Below are 11,367 nucleotides of genomic sequence, written 5' to 3' on the forward strand. Positions count from 1 at the left end.
AGGCCCCAATTCAGCAAGGTACCTTTGCACACATCTAGTTTTTAAGCATATTCTTAGTGCCATGGAACTCAGTGGGAATTCTCACATGCTTAAAATTAAACACATGTTCAAGCATAGTGCTGAATTGGGGTCTAAAGTGCTTGGAGTCTGCTTGTGACAGCTACCATGTTGCACTCACTTATGATGCAAATAGTTAATGAGACTGTGCTTTTCCTTTTGTTTGTTCTTCTCTCATGGTTAACCTTTAATAGAAAATACAATCTCATTTAGACAGAGGCTGAGGATTTCAAAGCTGCTTAAGGGATTTTATCACCTTCTTTCCATTAAAACCAATGGGAATTGTGTGTCTAAATCACCTAGACAGCTGGGAAAAGCTAATCTGGAGAATATATGCTTGCTATTTGTCTATGGGAAAGATAGTGGATGTCAAGATAGTCATAACAGAGTTCAAGATCACAACTCAAGGCTGGAGAATTATGGCCTGAACCACTGCTGAGTATGGTGGGATTTAGTATTTTTATTTAATTAATTAATGTATTACTTTTTGTACTTCTCTATGATAACATATAATTCAGCTCAGCGGAACATGTGCTCCCAGTGTGATGCTATGGTCATAAAAGCTATTGTGATCCTGGGATGCATAAATAGGAGAAGCTTAAATAGGAGCAGAGAAGTTATTTTACATCTGTATTTGTCACTGGTGTGACTGCTAATGGAAGACGGTGTCCATTTCTGGTGCCCAAAATTCTAGATGGTTGTTAGTAAATTGGAGAGGGCTCAGAGAAGAGCCACAGAATGCTTAAAGGATTGGAAAACATGACTTCTAGTGATAGACTCCAGGAGCACAATCTGGTTAGTTTAACAAAGAGAGTGTTAATGTTTGACTAGATCTCTGTCTAAAAGTACCTACATGGGGGACTAAAAATGGGTACTGGGCTTTTCAATCTAGCAGAGAAAGGTCTAAGATGATCCAAAGGCTGGAAGTTGAAGCTAGACAGGAAATTTGGCACAATTTTTTAACAGTGAGAGTAACTAACCATTGGAACAATTTACTAAGGGTTGTGGTGGATTCTCCATCACTGACAATTTTAAAATCAAGATTGGATGACAACTCATGGTTGCCCATGGCTCTCATTCCCGCCTGATGGAAGAGACTCTGCAGCATGTTTGGAATTTTGTTGACATTCAAACATTTATGGGGCAGATTTCCAAAAGTACAGAGGGTGGTTGGGTGCCTGTCACAAGGGAGCCTGGCTGTTGAAAAAAGGTGGGCTTAGCTCTACCTGCAACTAATGATCAGCCTCCCAGAGAATGGATCTCGGGCGACAGCCTTTAGGTTGCTTGCTCCATAGGCAAGAGGCCAGCTCAGTTAGGGGGAGAGACCCAGGAGAAAGGACCTAGAAGGAAACTCTCAACACCTACCAATTGGGAGGCCTGGTTGGAGAGACCTGCTGTGTGTGCACGGGCCGTAGGACAGGCCATGCAGTACCAGTCTGTTCTGACTGGCAACGTGGGTTGCACTGGTTTTGGAAAATAAACCCACCTGTGGACACACTTGTATCCCCCCAGGCCCCACTGGAAGTCATTTGTGCTCTTGGGAAACCTCACCCTACATTTGCCGAGGGCACGTCATCCCACTGAGCGCCCTCCTCAGGGCCTCCTTGACCTCCTTGTTCCTCAGGCTGTAGACAATGGGGTTCAGCATGGACGTCACCACGGTATAGAAGAGGGCCAGGAGCTTGTCGCTCTCCATTGAGTAGCTGGACTTGGGCCTGAGGTAGGTGATGATGCCAGAGCCATAGAAGAGCAAGACCACGATGAGGTGGGAGGAGCAGGTGGAGAAGGCTTTGCGCTTCCCCTCAGCTGATGGCATCCTCAGGACGGAGGCAATGATGAAGAGGTAGGAGGCCAGGATGAGCGTGAAGGGGGAGGTTATGAAAAGAAAAGCCACCAGGTACACGGCCAACACGTTCATGGAGGTGTCCCCGCAGGCCAGCTTCAGGAGGGGCGGGATGTCACAGAAGAAGTGATTGATCTTGTTGGGCCCACAGAACGTCAGACTGAAAACATAGCTGGTCTGGCTCAAGCCCACCAGCATCCCCACCGTCCAGGAGGTTACGGCCAGCTGGGCACAGGCCCCCTTTCTCATGACGAGGGTGTAGCGCAGCGGGTTGCAGATGGCCACGTAGCGGTCGTAGGCCATGGCAGCCAGGAGGCAGCACTCAGTGATGCCAAAGAGGGTGAAAAAATACATCTGCGTGGCACAACCCCATAGTGAGATCCTTCTGTTCTCTGACACCAGGCTCACCAGCATCTTGGGCACAATGGACGATGTGTAGCAGATCTCCAGCAGGAACAGGTTGGTGAGGAAAAAATACATTGGCGTATGAAGGGACGGGTTGGCTTTTATGATGGCTGTGATGAGAACGTTCCCCGTCAGGGACACTGTATACATGGATAGAACCATTGCAAAGAGCAGCGCCTGCAGCTCCACCAATCTGGAGAATCCAACGAAGATGAACTTGGTCACTGCAGTCTGATTTCTCTTGTCCAGTGGCTTGTATTTCAATGGCAGAGGGAGTGAACAAAGTCACCCGCATCAGGGAAGACAAGGCATGAAAGTCATTTATTTACCTTTTATGATAAATGCAAAAATACGTCCAACTGAGATTGAAAATTTAGGCAAAGTGCTTGCAAGCCATCTAAGGAAGGTGGATGCTCAGTTCCCATTAAAATTAATGGGATTTGGATATCCAGGAAATGGAAGCCATATCATCGATTCATCTTCTAGGGCCTCCAACTTTATGACCTAATTTAATCACAACTTATTAGTAGAGCTGGCTGGGAAATTATCTTTTTTTCCAGAAAAAAATAAAAATTGGAAGCCCAAAATCCAGATTTTTTTCATTTCTCAGTTGCCAAAAAGAGAAAAATGATTTTAATTTTTCACATTTTCCACAGAATCCTGAATATTTTCTATAAAAACAGGAATTCTACTGGCAAAATTCACAATCTACGATAAAGCCATTGTCTAGGGAAAATATGTTTTGACGGAAAATGTTCTTACTAGTGGTAGTTACTGGGATCAATTCAAGAATCACTGGGAAAAATTCTCTGCCTTGCATTATGCAGGAGGCCTGACTCAGTGATTTTAATTCAAAGATTTTATTCCGAGCTTCAAAGCCCAGAAGGCTAGATTGGATCATCTCGGTCTGACCTGCATAACACAGGCCGTAATGACCCCTACTGGTCTTAAAATCAGACCTTTCTCTCTCATTGGATCTTATTATAACCTGTGTAGCTGAGGGTACAACCTGTCTCAGAGGGAAGCCAGATTTAAACTAAAATAAAGAAATACATGTTTTAAAGACAGGTTCATGAGAGGCTGACGTCCTGAATTTGGGTTTGAATGGGGCAAAGGTAGTTTTCTACATTGCCCTCTCACTTTGCTCATTCCTGACAGAGATGGGTGACTTTTTTCAGCCAAAACTTTTTTTCTTTGGGGAGGGGAGAGTTTTAAATATGAGGATAAGACACAGTAACCAAGAAACATTTAGCAAATTCATGTCAGTTCCACTGAACTGTTCATCTTGAAAAGAAAAGAAAAACTTGGAAACATCAAAATGTTTCATTCATTTTGTTTTGGAATTTCCTTCAATTAAGAAAAAAATCAGAAATGTACAAAATGCTTGAAATCAAAACAAAACATTTTATTTCAGGTCAATCAAAACATTTTGTTTAACACAACACATTTGTCTTTTTGGTTTGCACAACAATTCAAAATATTTTTGTTTCCAGGTTACCCTGAATTTGTTTTCTTGTTTTAGAACTGCCAGCACATCAAAAATCTATTATTTGCACCACCGTTGTTCTAACCGTGAGAACGAGTTCTGCAAATCAGATCATGATGCTTTGTGTTTGACCAATTCAGTGCTTAATAGTTTTTACCCACAAGGTATTTGGAACATTTTACTAAGACCAACCAAATCCTTTTACACCTGCTAACAACAAGACAATTGATGCTGATAATTTTCATTTGCTGGTCCCTGGGGATAGATTTCAGCCAGCAACAATCAGTTTAAAGGATGAAAAGCTTTACAATCCATCAAGCCGTGGGACCAGATGAACCAGCACATGGAGCCAGAAGAACTGCATCTTCTCTGCCCTTGTTCTGTGCCTTTGGAATGAACTCAGTGGGACTGAATGCTGGGGAAATTGTGGCACCATCCAGTGGCTGGACATTTGCTCCCTGTTTGGGTGGAAATGAGCAAGCGTTCAAAGATCAATGGCACATTCTCCAGTTACTAGCCACAGTTTAGCGAAGCAGCACACAAAACAGATGGAGAAAATATTTAGCAACATTTAGTTCTTCAGACTGCTGTAATTTTAATTGAGAATAAGGGAATGGGCAGCAGAGAGGAGCACAAAGGACAGAGAACATGCAGTTACACTGGAGAGCTTTCTTGCTTTCCTTCTGTTTATGCATTGTTCCCATCAGCAGAGATCTGTCATCATCTAACATCCCAAATATGCAATTTTCACATTTGGGAAGTGTGAATCTGCATCGTTCCTTTGGGCAGGTGCAGTGCTTGGCTGTCTGTGTCTACCCGGGCAGCTCTTTGCCTGTCCCCACTGATGTTAAGGCCCATAAAGCTTCCCCTCTCTGAGTCATGCTTGACAGCGGGATTCTTGGTGCTAGATGCTGGTGCATGTCCCTCCTGCTACCCACTGAGACACTGACCCTGGCAGACACTCTGGCTTTATTACAGAGATTTCCATCTGCTTTTCTGGCTAACTTGGAAGATAACTTGTTGATCTGGCCAATGAATCTTGGCATTTGTTACGAAGATGTTCTGTGTAACACCTAGGATTTTTCAAAGGCATTTACACAGCTGCCCAAATGATATTACAAAGAACCCATCCCTGAAGATATTGCCACTGTACACCAAAGTAAGAATTCAGCATTAACAAGTGATTACTAATAGCAAATTAATAAGCATATAGACGCTTGATACTATGGTGATGAGCACAGTATACGAATCTATATAGAATAGAACTTTGACATTATTATTATTAGTCATTGTCCCATCACCCTGGCCTCTGTTCACCTGACTATGGCTTGAAACTTCAAATTCTCAATGGATGGACTCAAACCCTTCTGCTCTGTGCTTTACAGGCCAGCGAGCAAGGAAACATAGACACTCAGACCTCACAGTGATCTGTGCAGGCTTGGGACACAGAGCCGCTATTGAGAAACCGCTGCTCCAGCCCCCTGTGGTCTCCTCTCCTGTGCTCCAGATATTGTATTAATAATAACACCACTGAGCTCTTCTATAGCACTTGGAATCAGTTGATCTCAAAGTGCTTTATAAAGGAGGTCTCTGTCATCACCCCCATTTTAAAGGTGGGAAAACTGAGGCACAGTGTGAGCTAGTGAGTGAGCTAGTGGCTTGCCCATCATCACCCAGCAGGCTAGAGGCAGAGTTGTGAACAGAACTCAGGTCTCCTGAATGCTAGTCCAGTGCTCTACTTACTAGTTCACATTCCCTTCGGTAGCAACAGTGGCATTATGAAGAAGTCTGGGATAATAAGTGAGTCTTGTGGTGTGCAATGGAGTTGATTAAACCTAGATACTAATGGACCAGGAGCACTAGGCAGTGGTAGGTTGACTGGCTCTGTGTCACTGGTGCACCTCCAAATCTTCTACTTCTACCTCTAGATTAACTTCAGCCCTAGTGTCACAGCAAAAATGGAATGAATTTAATGTGGGGGGCATTCTGTCTGGTACCTGGGGTGTTAGTTACATTTATGAGAGCCGTGCAGGAATCCAAGGGTTTGTTTCATTGGAAATTCTGCAGTTTGCAAATGTTTCCATTCCAAAATGGACCAGAAAAAAAAGTTGAAACTTTCCACAAAACAAAATTGTGAAAAAAAGTATTCATTTTGGGTCAATTGAAATGCTTCATTTGGATTAAATTGAAACATTTCATTCTGATTTCAACTGTATCATCTCATGTCGTATCAGATACAAAAACTGAAATGAAAAGTCATTCCAAAATGGAGAACTGAAACATTCCATTCTGACCTATGAGAATGCTGCATTCTGGCTAAGAAAAAACAAACAAACAATAGAAATTTCATTGAAATGGATTCATTCCATGAAATTTTTCAGTCCAGATGAAACAGCATTTCCAATGAGATCTAATGTTTATTATTATTATTTTTTTCAAATTCAAATGGGGGGGGATACTCATAAATAAGATCAAAGGCCCAGATATTTAAAGGTAGTTAGATACCTAAAACCAACTGAAATCAATGGGAGTGAGGAAACCAAGATGTTTTTGGCATTGAACCCCAGAGCTTCATCATCATCAAAAGAAGAAAAAGAGAAGGAGGCGGAAGATGAAATGGTAGCAGAGGGGAAAGAAGAAATACCCTTTGATAGATATAAAAATGCACTGATTGTATATCTCACTATGAGTGATTCCTGGCTGAAAGTAGAAAAGAAGCTAAAGGCAAGCTTCAAGTCTCAGGTCAATTCCAGCACAAAGGATTGTCCCTGCTAGTCAAAGGTAGTGCCACAAATTCTGCCCTGCTTTTCACCCCATGCCACACTGAAGAAGTTTCACATTAAGTGGGGTGAGCACCATCCCTTTCTACTCCTAGCTCTTCCCAGGTCATGCTTGTTTAGAAGCCAAGCCAGCTCGGATTCCGGGGCTTACCTCTGAGAAAGACACCATTCTCCCGGCTGGCTAAGGACCTGTTTGTGGATAGAACTGGAGTATTTTAGCTCTCTTCCCCTGCCCAGGAGGACTCATCAGCAGAAGTTCACAGATACTTCCTCTGAGGAATAGGGTATTAGACCAGCATGTCCCTTTTGGTTGGCTCCCAAGGAGAGGCAGCTGCCTAATGCCTAGAACTGCCTTTGGAAATCCCAAGACGAGTAGCTGTTTGCTGTCTGATGTACCGGTCCTCGCTTTAACGGGAGTTCCATGCACAGGGAGCGAGGGGGATTCAAGAGTCAGTTAGATTTGTTGTAGTTTTACCATAAGGCGTTTTACCAGAAGATTAACAAGGAGGTTGTGAAATCCCCACCGATGGAGGATTTTTAAGAGCAGGTTAGACAAACACTTGTCAGGGATGGTCTAGGGGTGCTCGGTGCAGGGGGGTGAATTCAATGGTGTTCTGAGGTCCCTTCTAGGCTGACATTTCGATGGTTTTTTTTTTTTTTTTTTTTATGGATTGCATTGAGAGCACGAGGCAACACAGGTAGCAATAAAAGCAGGTGTTCTGCCCCACACTGAGCTCAGGGAATAGTCTGATGTGATAGGACAGTCCAGTGGTTGGGACTTAAGACAGTCTGGTTCAGTACCTGGTTCTGCCAGAGACTTCCTGTGGGACCTGGGGCAAGTCATTTAGCGCCCAATGCTTATATTATATATTATATCACAGCCAAAACATTTTATAATAAATATAATCAGAACAATAGTCAAAATGAGACACGAGTAACCAATAAGACTATTCCTAGGCCAGATTTTGCTCCTTACCTGCTGTGTATTTGAGGGTAAATGTGAGTACTTGGAATGTATCCTGGGTTATTCACCTGCTACGCTGGGTTTAACCCTGCCACACAGACTTTGGTTCTTGTGGGCTGCAGTGATCACCACACAGAGGATTTTGCAAAAATGCAAGAATAGGTCAGTGGTATTCACACTTGTCAGAGTTAACAGCCACAGGAAGAATAACCTATTGTCATTGAGAGCAATTAAATGTATTTGAAGAAATTTGGACCCACTAGATATATTTGGTTAAAAACACTGAAATGGATCAAAGAATGCCAGACTTCCCTTCTGCCTGCCCCCTCCTCTTTTTCCTTTCCCCGTCCCCAGTCATCTCCTTCCCTCCATCCCTCCTTTCTGTATTCATGTGTGTCTTGTCTTCTTTTATTACTGCCCCGCCCCCCAAATATGCTATGTCTATGTAGCATTGTCTGTCTTTGTACAGGCTGCATTCAGAAGTTGTAAAATTATGTAATCCCATAGTTCTACTGGAGTAGAGCCCTGTGCCTTAACCAAACCTGATGAGACACGACCACAGGCATCGGGTTCGGGATGCATTGGACACAGAACCCAATGACAAGTGTCAGGTTTGGGTTGAGGATGAAAAGTCACACCTGTGAAATGGAGCAGTCTGGACCCTGCACCTCCTCCAGACCTGTTCAGTGATGGAGAAAGTGGATGCCTTGAAGTAGGGACTGGAGCTGGGTTGGGTGGTGAAGGGATTGCTGGGCAGAGCCATGTCATTTTGGGTAGGGGGAGGAGGGATGTTTCCCCCTCCAGTGCAAGAGACGCTCCCAGTTGTGTAAAAGCAGCTGCAGACACAGGCGGCAGGGAGCCAGGCGGGCAGCTATTTGGAGTGCACATGGCGGGGAGTGGGTAGGAGGCACCGCAACTCCAATTTTTGGCCAAAATCTCTCTTTTGAAGTTCTTTGGCTGAAAATTTAAACATTTCCATGGGAAAAAATGTTTTGAACCAGTTCCATTACATATTATACACTAAGGGCCAGATTTTTAAAGATATTTAGGTGCCTAAAGATGCAGCTAGGTGACTAGTGGGCTTTTCAAAAGCATCTTGGCTCCTAATATCTGTTGAAATCAATTAATTTTAGGTACTGAGGTGTTGTAAAATCCCCCTAGGTGCCTAACTGAATCGTTAGGCACTTAAATGTATATGAAAATTTGGTCTTAAGTAAATATTGAATAAAGTTAAAAGGGGTGGAATAACTAGGACATATTTGGAGATCTGGGGAAAGATATTTCTTTCTTTCTTTCTTTCTTTCTTTCTTTCTTTCTTTCTTTCTTTCTTTCTTTCTTTCTTTCTTTCTTTCTTTCTTTCAGAGAACACATACGAAAAAAATAAACATCTATCACCAAGTTCATCCTCCTGGGATTCGGGAACCCGAACGAATTTCAGATTCTGCTTGTTGTGGTGTTTCTAGTTATCTACATGGTGACCATTGCCAGGAACATCCCCATTGCTGCGCTAATTGTGGCAGATCAGCAGCTTCACACCCCCATGTACTTCTTCCTGGACACCTACCACTCCTCAGTCAAGGCCCCCAGATTGCTGGCTGGGTTTCTGGCAGAGGACAGGACAATGTCCTTCAGGGACTGCATCACACAGTTATTTTTCCTCAGTGCTTTGGCTTGCATAGAGTGTTTCCTCCTTGCAGTCATAGCTTATGACCGTTATCTAGCCATATGCAACCCACTCAGCTCTATGATTATGATGAGCCTCAGGGTCTGCCTTCAGCTGGTATCTGCCTCCTTGGTAACTGGTATCTCAGTGACTGCTTTAGTAGTGGGGATGGTTCCCCAGCTAAGCTTCTGTGGCCCCGATTAAATTAATAATTTCTTCTGGTGGAAATGATTATTCTGGTCTCCTACTCCCTGGTATGCCTGGCCCCTTTTCTCCTCATTGTTGAGTCGTACATTCTTATCTTCTCGGCCATCCTGCGAATTGCCTCCTCTGACAGGAGGGAGAAGGCCTTTTCCACCTCTCACCTGCTGGTGGTGAGTCTGTATTATGGGAGCATCATTATCATGTACGTGATACCATCAGTGGAGTGGTCCCAGGCCTTCCATAAAGCTCTGTCTCTAATGTACACAGTCGTCACCCCAATGTTCAAACCCATCTTCTACAGTCTGAGGAACAAAGAGATAAAGTCGTGCTGCAGGAAAGTTGTGCTATAGAACTTAGGCATGATCTAGGCTGTTCTTTTTGGAAGTACCTAAAGATGTTTGCTGCCCAACTCCCATTGGCAGGTCAGTGCCTAATTCCCTTAGGACACTTTGAATAATTTAGCACAGATCTCAATAGAATTTGTTTATATAAGTCACTTAGACACTGTGATACAAACCCACACCGGGCAGGAAGAGGATAATGAGCTGCTGTGGGTTCAGTCACCTCTGTCTCACTCCATTGCCACCATATAAATACATGATTAGCCCACACCTTGAATACTGTGTGCAGTTCTGGTCTATAAAACCATGACTGGTGTGGAGAAAGTGAATAAGGAAGTGCCNTTTTTTGTCTGACATATTTGAAGAACCCCTTCCTGTTATCTCCAACATTCCTTGCCTGCTGTAACTCATTCTTTGCCTTGGCTTTCCTGATTTTGTCCTTACACACTCGTGCTATTCCCATGTATACTTCCTTGGTGACATGCCCCTTCTTCCATTTCCAGTATGTATCCCTTTGGGGTTTTAGATAAATGAAATGCTCTTATTCAGCCACATTGACCTCCTGTGGCTCTTCTTATCTTTCCTCTCCATCAGAATAGCTTGATGCTGAGCCTCTAGTATTACATCTTTTAGGAACTGCCAGCCCCCCTCGATTCCTTTTCTTCATAATTGGCTTCCATGGGACTTTGCCTACAATTTCTCTGAGTTGGTGAAATCCACCTTTCTGAATTCCAGTGTCCTTGTTTTGCTCTTCTCATGCCCTCCTTTCCATAGGATATTGAACTCTATCAGATCATGATCAGTTCCTCCCAAGTTCCCAACCACCTTCACGTTCGCAACTGATTCATCCCTGTTGGTCAAAAGCGGATCCAAAATGGATGACACCTTAGTTGTTTCCTCAACTCTCTGAATCAGAAAGCTGTCCCCTCTACACACTAAGAATTTGCAGGACATATTATGTTTTGTTACAATATTCTTCCGACAGATCTCAGGGAAGTTAAAATCCCCCATTAATACTAGCTCATGTGTGTTAACTAATCTTATTACCTACTTGTAGAATGACTCATACACTTCCTCTTTCTGATTTGGTGGTCTGTAATACACCCCCACCATAACATTGCTACTGTTCTTTTCCCTTGTTATCCTCACCCAGAGACTCTCAGTAGGTCTGTCACTCACTTTCCCTTGGACTTCAGAGCAAGTGTAGACATTCTGGATGTACAGTGCAACACCTCCTCCTTTTTCCCCATACCTGTCCTTTGAGAACAAGCTATATCCCTCAGTTTTGATAGAAAGTATGATGAAATAACAACAGCAACAACAATAACAATATGTGTGTGTGTGTGAGAGAGAGAGAGAGAGATACTGTGCAAATGAGAAAGAGAGAGTGTATATTGGGGGAGTGTGTGTATGAGATACAGAGAGTGTGTGTGTGTGAGAGAGAGTGCTATTGGGGGAGTGTGTATGTGAGAGAGCTTGCGTTGTGTGAGTGTGTGTGAGAGTATGTGTGTGTATATGTGAGGGGGAGTGTGTTTGAGAGAGAGTGTTGTTTGTTGGGGGAGTGTGGTTGTGTATGTGAAAGAGTGTGTGTTGGGCAAGTGTGTGACGGAGACTGTGTGTGTGA

The 11,367-nt window shown here is 43.5% G+C and overlaps 1 protein-coding gene across 1 annotated transcript; it reads right to left on the bottom strand.

The window, feature by feature from the left end:
- Nucleotides 1–266: 266 nt before the first annotated feature.
- On the bottom strand, nucleotides 267–10,856 carry LOC117885912 (olfactory receptor 10A4-like). Its single transcript, XM_034787457.1, has 3 exons — nucleotides 10,846–10,856; nucleotides 1,639–2,543; nucleotides 267–292 (listed from the first exon to the last, which is right to left on the bottom strand). Exons 1-3 carry the CDS (start codon nucleotides 10,854–10,856, stop codon nucleotides 267–269), a joined length of 942 nt encoding a protein of 313 aa, XP_034643348.1.
- Nucleotides 10,857–11,367: the final 511 nt, after the last annotated feature.

Source organism: Trachemys scripta, chromosome 12 (genome assembly GCF_013100865.1).
Source record: "Trachemys scripta elegans isolate TJP31775 chromosome 12, CAS_Tse_1.0, whole genome shotgun sequence".
NCBI classification, from domain to species: Eukaryota; Metazoa; Chordata; order Testudines; family Emydidae; genus Trachemys; species Trachemys scripta.